Source organism: Esox lucius, chromosome 3, assembly GCF_011004845.1.
Source record: "Esox lucius isolate fEsoLuc1 chromosome 3, fEsoLuc1.pri, whole genome shotgun sequence".
Lineage (NCBI taxonomy): Eukaryota > Metazoa > Chordata > Actinopteri > Esociformes > Esocidae > Esox > Esox lucius.
Genome location: NC_047571.1, coordinates 17375023 through 17398019, shown reverse-complemented (window position 1 = coordinate 17398019; position 22997 = coordinate 17375023). Strand labels below are relative to the sequence as shown.

General features: G+C 41.4%; 1 protein-coding gene across 2 annotated transcripts; it reads left to right on the top strand.

The window, feature by feature from the left end:
* Positions 1–273: 273 nt before the first annotated feature.
* On the top strand, positions 274–22717 carry wnt3a (wingless-type MMTV integration site family, member 3A). 2 transcript variants are annotated; one of them, XM_010886111.3, is made up of 4 exons: positions 274–615; positions 8741–8979; positions 18845–19110; positions 19219–22717. In XM_010886111.3, the coding sequence occupies exons 1-4, from the start codon at positions 521–523 to the stop codon at positions 19696–19698; spliced, it is 1080 nt and encodes a 359-aa protein (XP_010884413.2). In that variant the 5' UTR covers positions 274–520; the 3' UTR covers positions 19699–22717. The 2 variants fall into 2 exon arrangements, with proteins under 2 accessions (XP_010884413.2, XP_019897727.1); XM_020042168.2 differs by lacking the exon at positions 274–615 and adding an exon at positions 1109–1165.
* The last annotated feature ends 280 nt before the right edge of the window (positions 22718–22997 follow it).

Sequence of the window (22997 nt, the reverse complement as noted above, 5' to 3'; positions counted from 1 at the left end):
ATAGCTCAAGCAATTCACACATATTTATTTCTGCATTTTAGCAGCTTCAAACCAGGGAGTGAAATCCGGACAGGTTGTTATAGCTACCCAATCCACGGGGGTTCGATGTCTATTTAAAAGACCTCGGACCCTCCCTCTTCTCTTAAACAACATTATATATAACACACAGCATGCCAATGCGACTAAGTCTCAATGAGCGCTAAAATATATATTCTCAAAATTGTGGCTTATTCTTGTGTTTGCGTTCAGCCTGACTGACTCAGGAATAGAGCGCGCGCAAAGGAACAGTATCACCAGAATTTCCCCTTTGGCAATACCTGCTGATTGGGTCGTAAAAGCAAGCTGGTTTTAACTTTTAATATTTGGCTCCTGTGTTCTGCCATGACTAGTCGCAAAAGACTGTTTCTCTAGCCTATCACTAGTTTTAGGTGAGACGCATTGGTCAGCAGTGCAGATTGTTTTTTTTTTCTCTCATTGAAAAACGAGTGTGCGCGTATGAGCGCGCGTGTATCTGGTGAACATGTTTTCCGAAACTTTTTTAAGGATGATATACCTTGGATGTTTCCTGCTTTTTTTTGGTCTTACGCATTCCATACCAAGTTACCCTATCTGGTGGTAAGTTTCATTTTCATTCTACTTTTAACTGCAACGTATTCCGCAAGATGATAATAGCTATTTCTTCAACAATATACTTAATGTTCATTTGTTGGTGGTTTCAGTACGTTTGTTTGAAAGGATAGCAACAGCATGTTGTTTCCGATGCTGCGCTTCCCGGCAATATATGCGAAGTTGTAGTAGCCTAATACCGGTCTAATTGACCTTGTCAACGGACTGTTGATATCGATGTTAACCAGCTGAGTCTGAATCTTGCGGAGGGTTTACGGAGCTACTCCAGTAAAATTGTGTGAAGAAAAAAACGCACGTGAGTCAATGATGGTACTGATTTATAAGTGGTCTACAGCGCAGAAATACGGGTTTCTCTCTAGATTCGTTATGCAAAAGAAAACGTTCAAATATATTTTTGTGTTAACTAGTTTCAGTTTGATTTGATTTCTTGAAACAGGTCATGCTGCATTCTACTTGATGACATTCGATGATGGACGTAGGCCTAATGGCAGGTGCAGAATACATTCGTTTAGGAGTGAGGCGATGGGAAAAGGGAAAGGTACATTAGTTTAATTATACTAGCATCCAGTTATAATATTAATAATAATAACTGTATAATAGTAATAATAATTCTGTGGAATGAAATTTATTGGCGTGTACTATCCTTCCCATTCATGATTTAATCAGAAAGTGTCAACGCAAATATATAATATATAGTAATTTCAAGGAAATATAAATGAAACCCAATAGTACATTCACAAACGATGTCAGTTATTGTGGAAGGTTTTCAAATGGAATTTCATTGAAATTAAAATAATCTACTATTGATCAAATGTCTTATTGTAAAGCCCAAAGCAGTCTGGTGTCATCTCTTCCCAAAATAGGATTTCTGATTTATTGTACAGGCAAATTGCATGTTATAATGTCTTGCTTATCTGAATAAGAATGTAATATCTGTAACTTACCCTTGATACGAGTGTCTCCTAAATTAATATGTTAGTGTACATTTTAAAAATATCAAATAATATTGCTATAAATAACGGGGAAAGTTGTTATTTAAGTAGTTTGACTTAGGCCACAAGAGGAGCTTTAATTAATAATGGAGTACTTTGTTTTTGGGAGTAAAGCACAAGTATTTATGAAAGGAAAGAGTAGGATTTGAGCCAACTGGGGATTAGGTGAACTAGTTGAGTCAGCTGATCAAACTGAGAAATAAAAAATGATATTAGGGTGCAATTGGAGAGCAATAAATTATCTACTCAAGAGATGCATTTGTCAGATTCTCAGCTTAAGAAATGCAGTATAGTCACAGTCCTAAATCAGAGATCCTGAGGCCCAAGAAGTTCCCTATGAAGTATTAAAGATCCCTGTACTTAATTCAGCTAATAGGTCTCCTAGTGTTAATACTGATGACAATCTAATTACATGCTCAGCTGGAGAGAAATCCAGCATAAACAGTGGTTGGCCCTCTAGTCCTAAATCAGCACATATACACTGAGGCCCAGAGACTGGCCAAGATCAGGAAAGGTTCATTCTGACTGAGGGAAGAAAGTTAATGGTGTACTTCTGTGTTTGCCAAACCTCTCTTTCAGTAGCAGCTCGCTGTTCCCCTATCTATACCAGTACTAGTGCTATGAACTAATGCTAATTTGAATGCCCTTGATGAGTTCATTAAAGCTGTCCTAGTAGAGAAGATATACTAAGCGAAATTGTCTTGGGCTTCTTAGGGAGATGTTTAGGAAACACTGGTGTACTACAATGCTGTCAGAGATGGTTGTTCCAAGGAGTTCCATTAGATGGGTTTTAGAATGAAAGTGGCAGGTTTATGCAAAACCCATGGTACACAATCATTCATCTTCTCTTTTTGGATCCTAAAAGAACTGTCTTTTTATTTTTTTGTTATTTTTTTGTGGTGCCAAGATTGTAACAAAATACCAGAACCAGTAATGATGGCTGACCAAGAAGATGGCAGGCTTCCATTTGGTCACAGTAACCAGCCTCCGCCACAGAAATAAAGTCATCAAATTGTGTGTCTATGATTTGCTATTGGTGGGTGGATCAGAGCAATGATTTCATGTGGGCAAGAGCACAATGACAGAAGCAAAAAAGGCAAACGATTCTCTGGATTTATTGTCATACCCCTACCAATGCAAATAAACTCAGCTGGTGCTACAGCACCAAGCTGTAAGAAGTTGAATTAAAGTGACTGTTGAAATCTGAACACTGTTGAATATTAAGGTTTGGCATAAAGGGATAGTTCACCCAAATTACAAAATGGCAAATTTGTTTCCCAACTCAGTAAGCAGTTGATGGACATATTTTGAAAGCAATCCAAGCTTCACTATCTTGGCACTGTTTCCAAATGCTAATACTTTTATCCTGCTAGCAAGTCCTGCTAGCAATATGTGCATCATGCCCAAATCATCAAAAGTACCTGACATTTATTGTAAAATTGTACAAAGTCACTTACAGATGATTTGAACATGTTGAGTGAAAAATGCTAATATTAGTACCATGAATTTAACTGTCAACGATCTAGGAACGAACGGATACTATTATGTTGAAATGTTGCTTTGTGGACGTTTGTTGACGGAAGTTTGATTGGCCATCAGAGGAATTTTGTCTTGATTGGTTGAGGATATGAATCTCATCCAAGACAGGTTCATGTCTGTCTTACTCCTTGCTCAGCCTGACTGCACCTTATACCCCCCCACCCCACCCCACCCCGCCTTAAAAGATAAATACCTGGAGGTGAAAGCTTGCCGCACATTCCTTTTCCCAAACATGCTCTCTTGATGTCAAAGTCGGCTCCAAAGCCCCAGGGCCTGCAAGAGTAAAGTGGTAATTCTATGGTACCCTGCTTGGGCTTGCTGAAATATGCATTAAACCTAGGCTAGATACACTTAAATGAGAGGAGGAAAGATCTATACTGACTGAGACTAGAATCATCCATGATATCCATTCTGTTCTCTTATGTGCATTTATGTTTGTAACATGCAGCTAATGTTTATAGAGATGACACAGGCAGGGTTAATTTCAATCCACAATCACCTTTGCTTTGTTTGAAATTGTTTATCACCTTTTTTCTTATTAGTGGCAAAATCCAAACAGTGTAGTATAAGTCATATAATGCATTGTTAACATGAGAAACTAAAATGACCTATTCAAATTGGAATTAGACTCATCTTTATTTTCCAAACATATTTAAACATGGCCAGTATTTTTCTTAATAATATAGTGCCTTAGCAGTAGACATCATATAGTGACAGAAGCAGACAGAGGAATTTACAGTATGTTCACATTTCAAGGAGGAGCAATTTTATGATAAATGAAAACATTTTACATTCAGCTGTACTGTAGACCACAATGTCCATACATCTTAAATGGAGCTGTACATCATTTAAAATATATAATTGTTTCTCAATATCAACTTGTACTCTATATTTTAACTTTGTAACAAATCCAAACATAATATGGCTGAAGCATTACAGGCTTCTTTCTCCTGCTTCCTAACAGGTATATAGGTGACTTGAATAACCCTTTAAACAACTTCTTGAGACATTGCTAGGTGTATTGTTCAGGTTGTGTCTATTTGGCCTGTTCTGATTATCTACAGTAAAACCTTCAATGTTGTCAAACACCAGTAGGATCATTCAGTTCATACATGGTCAAACAGGAGTTTTGCATTAACTTGAATCAACAGGCAACCCCTAAATAGTATCTCCATATAAACATGCATATGGGTACTGCATAATGCGACACAGCAGTTGGTGCTGAACAATGGTGAGATAAAACCACATACAGCAGTAAGCTTTATATTAACCAGAGCAACAGAAAAGGTTGCTGGTTAAAGTCCCGGAGTTAACAAAGTGAAAAATCTGTTGTCTTGCCCTTGAGCAATTCACAAGCTGCTCAGCTAAATTACCTAAATATAAATACAGTAGTAGAGTGTATCAATATATAATTAGTGCCCTTGTTTTCTTTCTTACACCTGCTGACCTTAACTCCCACAGTGACATTCATAAGGTATTCCTGGCAGAACATATCTACAGGTAAAATTAAAAGTTGTGCCACTCACCCCCCCAAAACCCCCCGTCCCCACCCCCCGACAAGATGTTATCTGCTCACACTTGCAGAGGGGACTGTACTTGTGGTACTAGTTTCACTTGGCAGGGTTCAGAAGTCATCACGTGTGTATTGGGAGCAAGTGTCTGCGATGGATTGTGATGTGGACTCAGGTTTCTGTTGTGAGAGGTCTGCTCAGCTCAGCGCCTCAGGGTGCGGATTGACAAGGGCCAAAGAGAGGTCAATTTGTAATAAGAGTTTCCTTGTTTACTGATACGCTTGCTTTCATTCATATTTATTGCAGACAAAATGCCGGCTGTAAGGAAGTGATTTCCTCTCAGACACATTTAAAACCTGTTTCCTCTGTCTTTCTTTCTGTATTTCTTATATATGATTAACTAGGGGTCTAGACTTGTCTCTGTGTCAATTTGAAGTATATGAAAGTCTTTAAAGTGAGCATGACATTTTGCTCCGCCATTTGCTCTAGGATATACTCTGGAAAACACTAAATGGTAAAACTTAGGGGCTACTAGGTAACCCATTGTTGTGTGTAGGTTACCGACAAAAAATCGAAAGCAGAGGCAGGAGAATAGGTGTATTCAGCTAAATTTGTTATTGCAAACAATATATTAGTTATGTTAACTGTAGACTTGCAAAGCGAACATCTGGTACAGCATGTCTCTCGGAAGCCAGTACCTCTCAGTGCAGGGTTATACATTTAAGAACAACAAAATGTTTAGGGTGCCATTTAAAGGTGCCTGAAGGAGACATGTTCTATATGATAGTCTTGTTGTTGTCATCACAGAGTGATTACTTTAACATTGCTGCACAGGTTAACAGATAGTGAGCTAATTGAGCTGCACAAGACCTGACTGCTCCCACCTGCTCTGGCTTTAGGCCTACTGTTCCAGCCACGTTTTGGATCTGAAAAACAACTAGAGGCAATCCTTTTTTTCCCCTTTAGTTCTTGATCTTCTTTTTGTCCAGCTCCTGTTATTTTGGATAAGCATAAAATTCCCTTCTTCTTCGTTTGGAGGTTGGAGCAGATTGCTGTGCAAACAAACAGTGCACAGTCTGTCTGTCTGTCATTATGGCCAGATCACTCAGATGTGGATCACCAGATTACTGTCATCAATAGTAGCTTCAGCGAGGATTGAGGTTACTGCAGAAGGAGCTGTTGACTAGAGTGCCAACAAGACACTTGTTGCTAGTATTCAGTAGTTACTTTGCCAATGACAATAGGAAGTCAACTATTAGAAGAATGTGATTTCATGGTTGTTATATAACATTGATTATTCATTGTGAACGTCATTAATATAGTTCAACAATCCAAATCATAGAGTGAGGTTTGTTCAATCCCATCGTCTCTATGAGCAGCATCCACCTGAGCTAGCAAAAATGGATAGTCATTGAAATGGAACCCCAACCCTTGTATGCTGGAAGAGGTTGAATGGAAATAAATGGAGCATGGTGGGTGGATCAAAACAGATTGATGGGTTGAGCTGCGCCAAGAAACAGGAGCAGAGAAACACACTGTATGTAACTTGCTTAGTCAAGTTTCACGTTTTAATAGACAGATTCATAGGAAACACAATGCAAACACAACCACATTCAAAGTTGCAGGTTGGTTCTCAACAATGCTGAATAATGCAAAATACACAATTATTTTAAAAAAGCTAGTAATGAAATGATACAACCAAATATAAGAACAGCAGCAGGACACCGTACCAGGCAATCATAAAATATCTTAACATCAATGCTACCACGAGCACGTGTAATAGAACGTGTTTTTTTTGTGTGTTCCCTGTCGAGGAAGGTCAGTGTAGTTGGTCAGACAGTTCAAGTTTTCGGCAAAGACAAACTGTCTCTGGTATGAGACCCTCTGCGAATTAACAGGATGTGGCTGGGGTTATGAGGTCCGGCAGGCTTTTCTCCGGCCATGTTTCAAATAGATGTCCAGGATGGGTGGGAGTGAGACCCCTGTGATGTGTTGGGTTACCCCTCACCACCCACTGTAAGGCCGAGCGGAGCATTGATGGTGCAGCAGCAGTATTTTGAGAGGACCAAGGGTAGAATGCTAAATAGCTTTGGTCACTGTAGGTTGTAGAGTGACTGTTGCCCCGTTGACCATAGAGTTTGCATTGATGGACCATGACGTGTCTTCGAAAATGGAACTTGAAGCTGCCTCGAAACAAGCATAGAATGTGTTGAGCTCATCTGGGAGTTAGGCACAATGGGGCTTGATTTGCTTTTCGGGTCTGTAATGGCATGTAGTCCTTGCTACATTTTTCACAAGTCTGAGTTGTCAAACGTATATTCAAGCTTGGGTTTTACTGTTCATCCAGGGGCTATACAAAATGATTATGTGGGAACAACGTCATCCACATCAAGACATAATAAAGCCTCAGACTGTCTTTTACCTCATTATTAATGGTGTTTTGTGTGGATAAATCTCTGAATATGTCTTGTGGCATAGAGTCCACTGGTCACTTGGATGTTGACTCTTGTGTTGCTGCTTGTAAGTGGCGAGGAGAAATGGGGAGATGTGATTCAATTAGCAAAACTGGGAGGTGAGGGATGGCTTTGAATGCATCACGAAGGTTGGAATGCCTAAAACCTATGAGAAGATTCATGGCGGTAAATGTTCTCATGCAATTAGCTGAGTGTCTCGATGTTAGTTTGTGGTGGAATCTAAACGGCAACTAAGTAAAATAAGTAAAAGTTGATCAGGACCCATACCCTATCTTACCATATCTTCTTTGTTCTTATCAGACACAGCCATTTCGTCATGGTGGAACATTGTCAGCTATGTATAGTGAAAACAAAGTAACAACAGTCTCTGAATTTCCCCTGTGATTGGAGGCTAACCCTAAGATCACAAAGTTTGTTCTCCAAAGATTTGATGTCTTGTCAGCAGAAAACCTTGTATTGGAGGCTGTATAGTTTGTCTTCTCAAGGGTCTATTTCCTGCTGTTCTGCATCATCCATCTTGGTCACCTGTGGCAGAATGTGTAAGTGCATCAAGGTAGTCGGTGTGTAACTTTTCATTATTCTTCAATAATACGTGGGTTTGGATATCAACCAAGCATCCACATTGTAATATAGATAAAGCAAGTGCAATATACAGTATTTGCAATCAATATATCCCAAACAGTTCCCCCCTTTGGGACGGTCCTGTTATTTGAAAGAACATAGCCTTTATAAATGAATGCTAGTTATTCCTAATATGTTCGTCAAATAACTCAAATACATGGCTGTCATCAATCCCCCTTCCTACCTGACTGACGCCAGCAGGCCACTGCACAAAACAGTGGAAATACAAACGTACTGGAGCCAGATTGACTGGTGCCTTCTTTAGACCAAACAATTACAGCATACTACTTCAAAAAGTCTTCTTCAAAAGTACCACAATGACATAACACAAAATGACACATCGGAATAGTTGTCACGTTTCCATGGTAACTGAAGACGTAAACATCTAAATTGAAAGATACACTGCACACACACACACACACACACAAAGACAACTCACACACACACACACACACACACACACACACAACACACAGAAAGATATAATCATAGAACAATCAAGTTTGCACTTGTTGCAACCTAGAATACCTATCCTCAAAGGGAGGCAGGGATGGGGATGGATGGATATATAATTAATACATCCCTCTGAAGTCTCAATGTACGGTTGCACTCTCATTACCCTAAGCCAAGGGCCTGTTTAGCGTGTGGACACTAAAAAAGGTTGTGGTTCTCTGTAATAGCAAGGTGCAGTTCAGTTCTCAATCTAGAGGTCTATGAACCACTGGGTTCACTGGGAGACTTTCATCTTTCTCCGTGGCCCTGCTTTGTTACCTTTGTGGAATAGAGGACTGAGACTGTGTATTAAATCCACACAAAGGCCAGGTGGTTACAGAGGGGATGGATGGAGGGATAAGTGATAGATGCTTAATGGTAGCATCTGATACACAAGCATGTGCACACATAAGCACAAAATGCACCCACAAACAAAGCAAGAAACACACACACAGAATGAAACTAAATAATTTTCCCCATGCAGGTCCTTAGCGGTGGGCCACCAGTACTCATCCCTGGGCTCCCAGCCCATCCTGTGCGGCTCTATCCCCGGCCTGGTGCCAAAGCAGCTGCGATTCTGTCGGAATTATGTGGAGATCATGCCCAGCGTGGCTGAGGGGGTGAAGATTGGCATCCAGGAGTGCCAGCACCAGTTCAGGGGCAGACGCTGGAACTGCACCACTATAAATGACAAGGCCATCTTCGGACCAGTGCTGGACAAAGGTAACATACTCTAATACCTCTAAATGAAAACTGGGCAAGTTCACCTCACTTGGTGCCATGATTACGGTAACTATAATATATATATATACTGCTCAAACAAATGAAGGGAACACGTAATCATCACAGGATAACACCAAGTCAATTAAACTTCAGGGATCTCAATCTGTCCAGTTAGTAAGCATAAGCAATTGTGACTCAATGTCACCTGTTTTGGTGCAAATAAAATAGGACTGGAAAGGCAACAGCAAGACAACCCCAAAAAAGGGAATGGTTTGCAGGTGGTGGCCACAGTCAATTGCTCTCCTTTTCCTTCCTGATTGATTCTTCTCTAGTTTTACATTTTGCTAGTCTCCTTGTCACTACTGGTAGCATGAGGTGGTACCTGCAGCCCATTCAGGCTGCTCAGGTAGTCCAGCTCCTCCAGGATGGCACATCCATATGTGCCGTCGCAAGAAGGTTTGCTATGTCTGCCAGTACAGCCTCAAGAGCATGGAGGAGTTACCAGGAGATGGGCCATTACACGAGGAGAGCTGGACAGGCCCGTAGAAGGGCATCAACCCAGCAGCAAGACCGGTATCTGCTCCTTTGTGCAAGGAGGAACAGGAGGAGCACTGTCAGAGCCCTATAAAATGACCTGCCACCAGCGGGCTACTGGTGTGCATGTTTGACCAACCTGTCAGAAACAAACTCCATGAGGGTGGAACTGGTGGGACTGACATCCTCTAGTGAGAACTGTGCTCACAGCCCAGCACCGTGCAGCTCGATTGGCATTTGCCAGAGAACACCGGAATTAGCAGGTCTGCCATTGGCGCCCCGTTCTCTTCATAGATGAGAGCAGGTTCACACTGAGCACATGTGACAGACGTGAAAGAGTCTGGAGACGTCGTGGTGAAAGTTATGCTGTCTACAACATCATCCAGCATGACCGGTTTGGCGGTGGATCCTTGGAGGGTCGCACAGACCTCCACGTGCTAGCCAGCTGTACCCTGACTGCTGTTAGGTACCGGGATGAAATGTTCAGACCCTTCGTCAGACCTTATGCTGGTGCAGTGGGCCCTGGGTTCCTCCTGGTGCAGGACAATGTCCAGCCTCATGTGGCCAGAGTGTGTAGGCAGTTCCTGGATGACGAAGGCAGTAAAGCCATTGACTGGCCCTCACGTTCCCCAGACCTGAATCCAATTGAGAACCTCTGGGACATTATATATCGGTGCAACTGACAGTGCCAAGTAGCGCAACAGACTGTCCAGGAGCTCACTGGTGCCCTGATCCAGGTCTGGGAGGAGATCCCGCAGGAACCTATCCGCTGTCTCATCAGGAGCATGCCCAGACGTTGTCGGGAGTACATACATGCACATGGGGGTCAGACATACTACTGATTCACATTGAGTTGCCTTCATGAAATTCACGCAAGTTGGAAAGTCTGTGATTTCAGCTGATTACTTAGATTTTTTAGTCTACTTCGAGTTTGAATCCAGCCTTCAATCGGGTTGGTGATGTTGGTTTCCATTGACTGTTGTTACGTCATTTTTAATGAATTACACAATGTACTTCAAAGATTTTGATCTTCATAATTTTTCGTTCATCAAGACCTGATGTGCGATACAAGTTTTCCTCTTAATTTTTTGAGCAATGTATATACATACCGATTGTATACCCATTCCAGTGAAACAGTTCAGTATTGCCCAATTAAACTACTCATCCGTGTAACACGCCTGGGTAACTCTTTGGGTAACAGTCCTATATTATTAAGTTAATTTCACTTTTCAACTGTGATAACCAAGTCTACTGGGCAGATGAGGAGCTCAGCTACATCATTAAATAACATCCGTTTTACTTTATAGTGCAAGAAGGACAAACAACACCATTCTTTTCCTGTATGACTTGAATAACTGCAGAGAGTTTTTTCCCCATACCTGTTGTTCCCGTGTTATTGGAATAAGACCAGTACACTATAATCATTTCCTTGACTGTCAATGTTGGTTATGCTTGGCATGTCAAATGACAAGCAAAACTTAACCCTGTCTCAGCTGAAACTCAACCTCTCACTTTACTCAGGGCACCAACTAGTGTTTATATAAAGAGGGTTGAATTAGACCATTATGTTGTGTGTTTCTAGTTGATAGATTATGCGGGAAAGTGTTTCGGTGTTTCATTACTACCTGTGTCTATCTGTGTGCATATCACATGCACTTAAATTCCTTGTTCATATTGTGAGAGTCCCTTAGTTTGAACAGATAAAATGCAATGTGTACACATTTTGGGTGGAGAGTGTTGTTTTTGGTTGGAACTTCCTTAGTAAGGGAATCCCCTTTAAGCTTTTTCCCCTCACAGCTTGTGAAGTTTGTGAAATGGGGATACAGTTGGACTATGTTCAATTAAAGCCACTAAATCAGTCAGAAAATGACTTTTCTGTCCCGTCATGTCCGTTGGATATGAAGTTAACCTACAACGAAGCACCAGTATTTTAGTGTAAAAATGTCCGTTGTATAATTCTGCAGTGTTGCCAGTACTCAGGGATAGAGGGATGAGCACACAGACAGGCAGGCGCTGATCCAGATGAGAGTGAGCAGTAGGAACAAGAGGGGGGAGATCCAAACCTGTCAACTGGGTCTGGAAAAGACGGATGTTTACTGTAGTGGGAGGTGGGGTTAGTCGGGGCAATTGCTTTTAATAAACTCTTGAGCCAGTTGTTACATTGATGGAGAAGGCTTGAGCTCAAGTAGGTGGGTAATGATAGTGGTTCACAGTCCCTGGCCCCATTGTGGTGTAAATACCCTCACAACTCCCCCATGGCTTCTTGCCCTCCTACCCGGGTCTAAATTGCAGGGGCACTAGGTGGAAAGGGGAGTTTGGGAGGGAGGCGACCAGGCTATGCTTGGGATCTGGGCTTGGGGGGGGGCTTTAGTAAATCATTTTGATTGGATTAAGGTCAGTGAAGCGCTTAATAATGTGAGAGGTCAAAGTGGTTGGATTAAGTGTCTTTGTCAGAACCAGGAGAGAGTGACTGGCGGTGTCTCACTGCCTTTTGATAGGGCTTAGTAAAGGAGAAGTTTCTCATTTCATTTGCTTTGATTGATGCTTGTATTTGTCTGTGCATCGGGTCCATTGTCCCCTGACACGGCCAGTGTCTGTTCTGTTTGTCTGCCATGCAAACGGATGTGTGTTTGTTTCCTCCTCAGCCTTTTTAGTGGGAGGAAGGCTGAAAGAAACACTAGGCCTGAAAAGCTTTGCACCTATCTGTTAGTTAGCCAATTACTGCCAATCCCATGTCTTTAACCAGATTATTGTCAGGTAGTATCCTGAACAGCTACCAGGGCAAAGGGCTTGTTTACATTACGCCACATTTTCTGCAGATATCAATAGCTCGAGATGCCACCTTCTGACATAGCGTGCAACACATTTTTGATAGAGCCCCTGGGGAGTTTTGCAAGTATGAAAAATATTCTGTCTGAACACTATCACGTTTCTGTGCAATGCGCACTTATGTCGCTCCATTTACACCAAATCCACTGCATGTATGCCAAAGTGCCAATTCTGTTTAGTAAACTCCAAGCATTCATTTTCTGGGGTGTGCCTACAGTCATACCAGTTGTGGTATTTTCCCCTTTCTTCCATACAATAAACCTCAGTATTTGAATTATTGATAAATGAATGTGATTTACTGATTTACTGATCTTTTTCAAAGGTTTCAGTCATTTCGGCCACCTTTTTATACTTAATAAGGAAAGTGTAAATACAATGGACAAATGACGAAGGGAAAAGTCATTTGTATGTGTGTTTACAGGTGATAATATTCTTTGAAACATAGTGAGCTTAAAGCATGTTTGGATTTCAAATCATATTTAGTTACAGGTTGTGACAACAACCCACTGTACTGAACACACCCTCTCAATATATCTCCTTTTATGCAAAGACATCAAACAAACAACAGTATCTTGCAGATATTACGTTATGCAAGCGGTCTATGTTGTATTTGTGTCTTTTTGGTTTTGGGATCGTTTTCATTGGAACGTTTTCTTTTTCTCGATTTGTTTATTTGAATGCATGTGGAACCATCCATATCCGATGAGCATGACAGAGAATACAGTCCACTAGTGATTTTCAGGAGCTCCTTTTGAGTTCATTCTGTCTTTTTCGTTGCATCTACCTGGCAGTCTAGCTCTCCCTCTCCTTCTTTCCCCCTCCCTATGTCTCTCCCCCAATGTCTCTCCCCCTATGTCTCTCCCCCTATGTCTCTCCCTCCTTCTCTCTCCCTCTCCCTCCCTCTCTCTCCCTCTCTCCCTCCCTCTCCCTATGTCTCTCCCCCATTTCTCTTTCCCTATGTATCTCCCTCCCTCCCTCTCCCTCCCTCTATGTCTCTCCCTCCCTCTCCTTATGTCTCTCTCCATCTCCCTCCCTCTCTCTATGTCTCTCTCCCTCTCTCCTCCCTCTCTCTGTCTCTCTCCCTCTCTCCTCCCTCTCTCCCTCTCTCCTCCCTACCCCTGTCACAGGGCCTAGCATACCTCCAGGCTATGTCTGCGTCAGCACTCATTCATTTACATTAACCAAAGTGTCAAAACATCATACGCCTCTGGAATCTGCCTGTGATAAAAGGGGAAGCAGACTGTGCAGGTGTTCTCAGTGTGTGTGTGTGTGTGTCAGGCAGGGCAGGGTCATTTGTTAAGGAGCTTGTTCGGCACACTTGGCAGAGGAGGAGCAGTATAGGACATTGTAGCAGGGCTGCAGTCAAACCGTTGTTTAGTGTGAGTCATAGAGATGCTTGGAACAGGGAATGCTAACGAGACTGGACAGTCACACATCACAGACACGAAAGCACAAATACACAGGTATAAACATGCGCCCTTAGTCACCTCAATGGATTACACGGAAAAAAAAGAAATTAAGTGTCTCTGATACGGCAGGTCTTTATTATGTAATACCTGTTATTTTACAGACAATTAGCTTACAATTTGTTTGATCAATAATCTACTAGAGATGGTCGTTAATATGGCATCAAAGATCTGCAGTTGGACTTTATAGTATGGCAACCTCTTTAGAATAGGCTTGGGAAATCCAGATGTTTTCACCTTGATTAGGGACTGATATATCCACAATAACCTTGATAAATGGAAAACACATGGAGGATATACCTAAACACAGCTTGTATATTGTAGGTTTTCCTATTACAATGCATTCAAAGAGGCACTTCTCCCTGTGCTTAATGCCTAGACTAAACTTAGCGGCAAAAAGGTCAATTCAGGTTACGACCTCTGACCTCAGGATGAGAAAGTGTTACAATTTAGGATGTGCTAAGAGGACCCTGCTTTTCATAAAGTGCATGTTTCTCCATGCTGGGGGAGGTGAGGTTAGCGCCCCGGTATATCATTAACTCTGGCTAAGAAAGAAAGAAGGGGTGTGGTAAATGGAGTTGATGGGGGGACCTTAGCCCCACTCCCTGCTGGGTGCTGCTCAGAGCACAATATCTCTGCAACTATGAGATTTAGCCGGGAGTGAAAGCGCTTTTCCCCATTCACACGCCCTTTAGATTGTTTTATTAAACCATTTGAATGGGGATTTCCCAGTCTGCCGACATGCAGGGTCCGGCCGACGCATAGTTCTCTGTTGCTATGACTTAACTTGGTCCCCACTAATCACTGGCTAGGGCAGATTTCATATAAAATATCTGGGGCCATTGTGGGGCTAACGCGGCGTGACAGTAGCAGCACAATAGGGGATTCAGCCCCCCAGCAGGTCGTAGGGACCACTTGCCATGCCACGGTCCGGCAAAGTATGGTGGTGGGGGGGGCGGTGTCACAAGCAATCAGTCCACTTGGACTAGGACCCAGCACCTACCCCACCCCGCCGCCCCTCCAACACATTCTTTTCCCAGGTAAGCTGTCGTCGTCCCACCTACTAGGTGTCAGGGCGTAGTTCCATTTTCTCATTCATTTTCTCATTTTCTCCCCACATAATCTTATTTTCTTTTATCTTGGTCTCATCCCTCCCCGACTCCCTCCCCTGACCCCTCTTTTTGCTCTGCAGCACCATTGTCAATTAGCTGTAAGGGTTTGACCCATGGTTTATTGGCTTCCTGATAATAAAAGTGGTCAACTTAGTGGTTTTAAATTGGAATAGAAAGGACGCCCTCCCAAGCTTCCGACCATTCACACTTCTACCGACATCCTCCTAAAGACTTAGGGATGTAGAATAAAGAGGCATTAAATGTGCTGGAGTGTAGAGACATAATGTGTACATTATATGCTTCTATATTTTTTTCACCATAGCCAATTTTGAATATGTGCCTTTTATGTTGCTTTTATGTTGCTTCATCATCGGCACATAGGGTTAAAAACACATTCATGTTTAGTCACCGCCTTCGACCAATCCTGGTCCTTCTAAATAATCTGTTATAAAAACTCCTAATCAGGAGTTACTACATCTTGTAATTACAGTATGTACAGTAATTCTATCTGAGCCATGACAGACCATTTAATCTGTATAGGAGTCATTTGATAGGGGGCAACAGTTAATGACCCCTTTTATAGTTTAACTAAAATATCACACTATTCAATTCAATTAGTTTTAAATGGACCGTTCACTACTGGACATTACACTGCAAGAAATGCAGTCTCAACAATGTTCTTGGACTTGTCTCAACAATGTAACTATCGGCCACGACATTGCAAGATAGCCAGTTTGACACATTTTTTCTGGCTTTGTAAAGACTACAGCCTGATGGGAGTTCTACTTCTTTGTGTGATTGTGTTCTCACCCTTGAAGGTGGGCTTTTCAGAACTGGGAATTTTTACAGATTCTCGCGAGCTGTCTAGGTAGCTAGTCTTTTTGAGATTGCTGAACATTTACTTTTTGTGATCACTATGAAATCACTATGAATTCTGGATAGTGTACTTACATTAAGGACATTTAGATTCTGTGTCTACAAGAGAACTGCAGAAATGCTCGTATTTGTACCGTGTCAGAAAATGTAAAGTTTTTATGTTTTATGTTAATACCATATTATTTGCATAAATAGAGCAGCAGTGATATTTCCAGTTAATGCTGAGGTATGATACCCCAGAGTTAAAAGTAACAGTGCTTGGCACAGTACTGTTAAGGGAGACTGGGATTGAGAATGGATGCCAGGAAGCCTCTGTTGCATCATTGTTCTTAATGCCCCTTATTCCTCAAACTGGTTTGAACCTGCAGCCTGGGAGGAGCTCACACAGTACCTACTCCCCCTAGTCATTTACTTCTCTCTCTCTCTCTCCCTCCCCAACTTGTTCACTTTTTATCTCTCTCCCTCCCTAAATCTGCCACTCTTTTTCTATTTTTCCTTCTGTTTTTCTTTTGCTCTCCTTCTCAGTGTTCCCCTCACTCTCTTCCCTCTCTTTTACCCTATGTCTTTAAGCGTCTCTCCCTCTGTTCTTGTCATTGTGCAAGACCATACAAGATCTATGTACATATATCCTGGGAATCCAACCTGTCATGAGGGATCCTGTGAAAAGCAGGGACAGTGAAACCTCTGTACAACATTGCACTTCATATTAAATATATGACAATGGCATATCACCCAATCTTTTCTCTCTCCCATTAAGTCGTATAGTGTTGGGCCATTTCCTAACCTTTTAAAAGCTTAATTGAGTCTGTTAATTATAGTCCTGTCAAGCCTGTCTATTCTACTCATTTCCCTGGAAGTTCCTGATCCTGATGAGTCGTCAGTAAACTATGTCAGAAAGACAGGCTTCCCTCCGTCTGTCCCTCACACATTCTTTTCCATCAAATGGTGCGTGCACACGCATGCAAACAGACACACACACACACCCAAGACAGATGAACTGTCCTCGATTACTCAAGCATATTCTGTTTAACTGAAATGTATTGGCATGCCAGGCGTCTGTGACACTGTCTATGGAACATGTGGATCGGAGGCTGAAATGTGTGGATCATTGTTTCATGAACAAATCACGGACTAATGATTACGTAAATGGAGTGTTTGCTTTGGAAGCGATGATGACTGACATTTATAGTATTATACAGGATTACAGAGGACAGAACAGTATTGTGTCAACATCGTGGTTCTGCAGACTCTAACCTATATGTGATGTTGAGATACTTTTACTGGTACAATCCAGCAAGTACAGTGTGTTGTTTACAATTCATCCTAATCTGCACCTTCATGGTTTCTGATGTAGGGACTTGTACTGTAAACCCTATACCTTCATTCACAGACTTGTACTGTAAACCCTATACCTTCATTCACAGACTTGTACTGTAAACCCTATACCTTCATTCACAGACTTGTACTGTAAACCCTATACCTTCATTCACAGACTTGTACTGTAAACCCTATACCTTCATTCACAGACTTGTACTGTAAACCCTAGATCTTCATTCACAGACTTGTACTGTAAACCCTAGATCTTCATTCACAGACTTGTACTGTAAACCCTATACCTTCATTCACAGACTTGTACTGTAAACCCTAGATCTTCATTCACAGACTTGTACTGTAAACCCTAGATCTTCATTCACAGACTTGTACTGTAAACCCTATACCTTCATTCACAGACTTGTACTGTAAACCCTAGATCTTCATTCACAAAACAGAGACTGTTCAGATAAGGACTGAGCTGCTTCAAGCACTGTTCAGTTAGAAACGTATGTAGGGGTTTGCCCTGTTGACACGCATTCTCAAGCCTTGACTGCCCAACTAGCAGATGAGTGACTAGGAAGTTCATGGCGATGTAAATTAGCCAGTATCATCCGAGAAGTGTGTGTGTGTGGGGGGGGGGCATCTTCAGGACAGGTTGTTTGGTAAAATGATGCTGTATGACCTCCATCAGGTTGATGCACCTGCAAAGTGTGTGCTCACACACATTCACGCTTGTAACTTCCTGGTTGTAAGAATGGCTTGGTGCGAAACTTCAATTGCCTGGACTAAACTGGGAATTGTTACAATGAGACAGGGCGAAACTTCAATTGCCTGGACTAAACTGGGAATTATTACAATGAGACAGGGCCATAGATCCAATGCCCTCAATAATGACTGGAGAAGAAGAGCTTGTTCTTATACTCAAAGTATGAAAGATATTTGAACTTTATGAAACTGAGACACATGCCAAACTCCCTTAGTGATCTGTGAGAATGGAAAAGGTCAGAGAACATTAAAATGATATGAAAACAAACATACATGAATTAATGGTACACTTATTTGTTTAAATCAATTGAGGCTGTGACAAACTGGCCTGTAAGAGGACCCAAACACAAAGGATGACACAGGCGTATGGCTCAAGATGTAAAAAAAAATTATCCAAGAATCACATTTTGAGAAAGTTTATTGAATCTTGGGGTCACATGAGTTTCCAAAACTATGTTTAGAAACCACGTCCATGTGGACAAGCCTTTTTCAATTTATTGTAAGAAGAAACCTTATACTCTCATGAAGACAAACGACACGCCTGGGGTTTGGTAAATGTCACTGTAACTGGACCGGGTTTTACGGTCAAATGCCTTGTTTTGATGAGAGTAGCTTGTCGACATCGAGGTGATGTCTAATTGTACTTTTGTAGACTTCGTGACCCCAAGATTCAAGACATAGATTGCCACTTAAGAGTTCTTAATGACTCTATAATGAAATTATATAAATTTTTATGATACTGAGAAGATACTTCTGTTAGATATGATTAATAAGAATTCAATAATTCCCGGAGGCCACTGTACAGTTAGACATGGTGAAACTGGGGAAAGGGAGACAAAACAGCGTAAAAAAGACACGGTACAATAATGACAACAACGTTTGTGGTTGTTCACCTTTGTAAGAATGCACACACACCCCCCCCTGCGACAGATGCGTTAGCCTGATGTCTACTCTTCCCTCCCTTCACAGCCACGCGGGAGTCAGCATTCGTTCATGCAATTGCCTCAGCAGGTGTGGCCTTTGCAGTGACACGCTCCTGCGCCGAGGGCTCTGCCACCATATGTGGTTGTGACACGCGCCACAAAGGTCCACCCGGCGAGGGCTGGAAGTGGGGTGGCTGCAGCGAGGACGTGGAGTTCGGCAGCATGGTGTCCCGGGAGTTTGCAGACGCCCGCGAGAATCGTCCAGATGCACGGTCCGCCATGAACCGGCACAACAACGAGGCGGGACGAACGGTAACACTCTCTCATTGCATCTCTGCATAATGTCAGCATTTTGGACAAAGAAAAAGTTAACGGTATCACTAATTACGTCCCTGCATTGTCCGTCTATCTCTCCCTCAGTCTCTAAACGACAACATGTTTCTGAAGTGTAAGTGCCACGGCCTATCGGGCAGCTGTGAGGTAAAGACATGCTGGTGGTCCCAGCCTGACTTCAGAGTGATCGGAGACTACATGAAAGACAAGTACGACAGTGCTTCGGAGATGGTGGTGGAGAAGCACAAGGAGTCCCGTGGCTGGGTGGAGACACTGAGGCCCAGGTACACCTTCTTCAAACCGCCCACGGAGCGAGACCTGGTCTACTACGAGAGCTCGCCCAACTTCTGTGAGCCCAACCCGGAGACTGGCTCATTCGGGACACGTGACCGTGCCTGTAACCTGACGTCGCACGGGATCGACGGCTGTGACCTGCTGTGCTGCGGCCGTGGTCACAACACCCGGACAGAGAAACGGAAGGAGAAGTGCCACTGTATTTTCCACTGGTGCTGCTATGTCAGCTGCCAGGAATGTGTTCGGGTCTACGATGTCCACACCTGCAAATAGATAGGCTGGCACTGCTCCTTCCACACCTACACCAAAATTGATGCAACAAGATGTCAACATATAAAAGAAGAAGCTACTTTTTTGAGCCGGGCTCAAATAACTTAAGAGGCTTTGAATTGACTTTGATCAAGCATTAGCTGCCTTGTCTGTGAATTCAACTAAAGTATAGTCACCTGTAGGCAAACAAGATGGTCGCCTGTCATTTGATGCCTGAGATTCAGCCTGTCTTAGAATGCTACGGTAGTTCTTTATTACAGAAGTGGAGTCATGGAGGCTCCACTCAGAAAAACAACATAGTTATGTTGATGATGATGACCACCATCTCATCGATAGAGGCAAAAGAGGAGACCTTTACAAAGAGGGATGAGTGTAGCCAAGAAGTGACTTCCAGAAATGTGCTTCAAGGCCTTGGTTTCCTTCCTGACACATGAAAAGGGAAATGTAGGTTTTATGTAGGCTACATACTGTACTGTTGGCAAACACCATATTGGTGAATTCTCTGTATGCTCTGTGTATTCACCGTCATTTATAACAGGAATGTACTGTCACATAAACATTTGGGTCACCACAACATCCATGATACACATGTAATTCTTTTTATGATTCTGCTTTTCACCCACAATTTTCTATTACATACTTTCACATACAATAGATCAGTTGGTTGAGCGTGCCGCATATAACACCAGGGTATGTGTTTTATATCCAGGCCACACACATAAAATGTATGCACACATGACTGTAAGGGGCTTGTGATAACAGTGTCTGCTAAATGGCATATATTATTATATTCTATATTATACATCTTCACAACTGCATTTCTGAGCTTTGGTCACGTTTTTGTATTGTACATCTCAAAAGCACACATTCTTCTCAACATTTGCAGTATATTAGTGGTAAATGTTTTATTTTTAAATATATAGTGTTAACCTTTTACTAATGTTGGGATTAGAATGCACTTGCACCTGAGTGAATGCCATTTTTTGCATTTTTATGTTCATGTATTCTCAAATTGTCTGGCTATTTTATCTGTGGTATTAGATATTACTATTCTGGTCTCAAAAAGCACAAAAAAGGCACAAATCAGTCCAACCATCAAAAAAATTAGAACCCACTTTTAACCCAATACAATGTTCTATCAATGTATCATCAGAACCCAGCTACAACTGGAAGCTCTTTGAAGAAAGTTACCAAGAGGTTTGGCCACAGTACAATAAATGATAAACAAAGTTTAGCCCACAGACAAATTACTTTCAGCTGGAGGAGCATGAGGTGGTCAGAGCCTAAAGTGAGTTTGAAAGTTCAGCACTTGTGTCTAGTTGAAGAGTATGAAGCTTTTTTCTCCTGGTTTTTATCAGTGTTAGTTATGTTTACCAGAACACGGCGTGTGCATCACCGCGTGGTGCTGCAGACAAACCCATGCTATTTAGTGTTTGACAATGAAAGTATGTGAAAGGGATTTACCAGCTAGAATAATTCATTTTCTCGTTATGCCCATGAATGCTTGTATGCTATCATATTGTTTCCTATCTGTAAGCGATTACTTACTGTAACCTGAAATGTTCCTCGTAGTACGTTGTATGTCATGAACAGCAGTCTGATTGCAGGTGATAACCCAGCTGCAGTTAAAACAATGACCAAAACCTGTGTATCTGATTCTGATTTATGGCTCGTTCTTAGTCCTTCAACCTTACAAACAGCAGCATCACTGACAATATCAAGACCTTCCCTTTGTATGCTGCTAATTATAGATACTGTATGTATAATATGTATGTATGTACTGTATGTATGTAATATGTATATATGTATGTATGTGAGTATGTTATTCTTCTTTCTGTGAAAGACAGCGTTTAGACTTAGTTTGAACAAAAATGTGAAGTTTGCTACTAATTCATTTTGCATATAGACTGCATATACATTTAACCAAATAGACATATTTTGATATGTATTGTTTGCTATTATGTGTTTTGGTTGGGAAATCATGTATTCATTCAGTGGTCCAGCTGTGGATTCACAGTTACGTAGCACATCAGCTTAGATACAGGACAGATTGTTGGGCACCTAGCTACATCACCTAGTAGTGTATATGTAGTGTATATCACTACTTCTAAATTATATAGAATAATAAACAAACTTTTGTAACAATAAAAATAAGACTACTGAGTCAAGCGTTAGGAATTCTTTATGGGAGGAAAGAACTTGGTCAATACTTTTGAAAGTTCCAGAAGCTCCAGGGAGATAAAGAAAGCTGACAGTTGTTGAATTAGACAATGTATTTTGGGCCATGGCTGTGGATCCTTTTTTCTCTGACCTTAACAAAAAACAAAAACATTCGCTTATGATCCTAAAGCTTCAGCCTCTTTACAGTGTAAGCTAGTAAAGAACATTACTATTTTTTGATTATTGCTTCAAATTGCTTGAATGTTTAAATTTTTCTCCATTTCATCTCAGAGGTTCAGAAATGTTGCAGACATTTGCTACATTATCAGGTCAAGGAAGGAATTCAGCAGCATTTACAGTAAGTAAGATGATTTAGAGGGGATGATCATATTGTGTAAAGAGTGTGTTGAGAATAAATAGAACATGATAATGATCTGCGCATGCACAGACGTTTCTCGATCTTAAGTGGAAGAGACAGTTATTCTCTAAAGGTCAGAGAAAAGATAGAGTCACTCCATTGTGGTTTTTGTCTCAAGCATGTATAGCTCTTACCAGTTCATCTTTCATATATTTTAAATTAAACAACTCCAACCCCAACCCCAGATTGACAATATCATGATTCACATGAGATGACTTCCTGACCTAGATAAACTACTGAGCAAAAATGTCTGATACCAGGTGTGCTTTCTGCGTTTGTATTTGATTATATGTTTTGTCCGTCTGTCTGACTGCCTGTTTGTGTGTAGTCAAATTTGCAGATATTCTAAACTTTTTGTTATGGTCTTTAAATCCAAAGTTTTGTAAAAAAAAAAAATAGTTTTTGTGTTTTTATGAATTTCTAAAGTACAATGTTTTTTTATGATTATTTATTTTACCGTAAATGTATATATTAGTAATTAAGAGTATATATTTGTAACTGTTTTACCTCAATGTCTGTTTTATCACTGACTGTACACAAGATGCTGTTTGTCCTACTGTCTGTTCTAGATTAATAGATGTTAACTTTTTAGTAACATAATAAAACTACATGAAAAAATTACATTCAGTCAATTTATCAGCATTTTTGTAATACTGGCCTTTAGTCACAAAAAATATCCATGATGGTTAACAGTACGGGGTACTTCCATTTAACTATCCTTTCT

Coding starts and splice junctions, on each gene's coding strand:
- wnt3a (XM_010886111.3), top strand. CDS start 521: ATGTTTTCCGAAACTTTTTTAAGGATGATATACCTTGGATGTTTCCTG. Junction 616..8,740: donor CCAAGTTACCCTATCTGGTG/GTAAGTTTCATT, acceptor TTCCCCATGCAG/GTCCTTAGCGGTGGGCCACC. Junction 19,111..19,218: donor ACAACGAGGCGGGACGAACG/GTAACACTCTCT, acceptor TCTCTCCCTCAG/TCTCTAAACGACAACATGTT.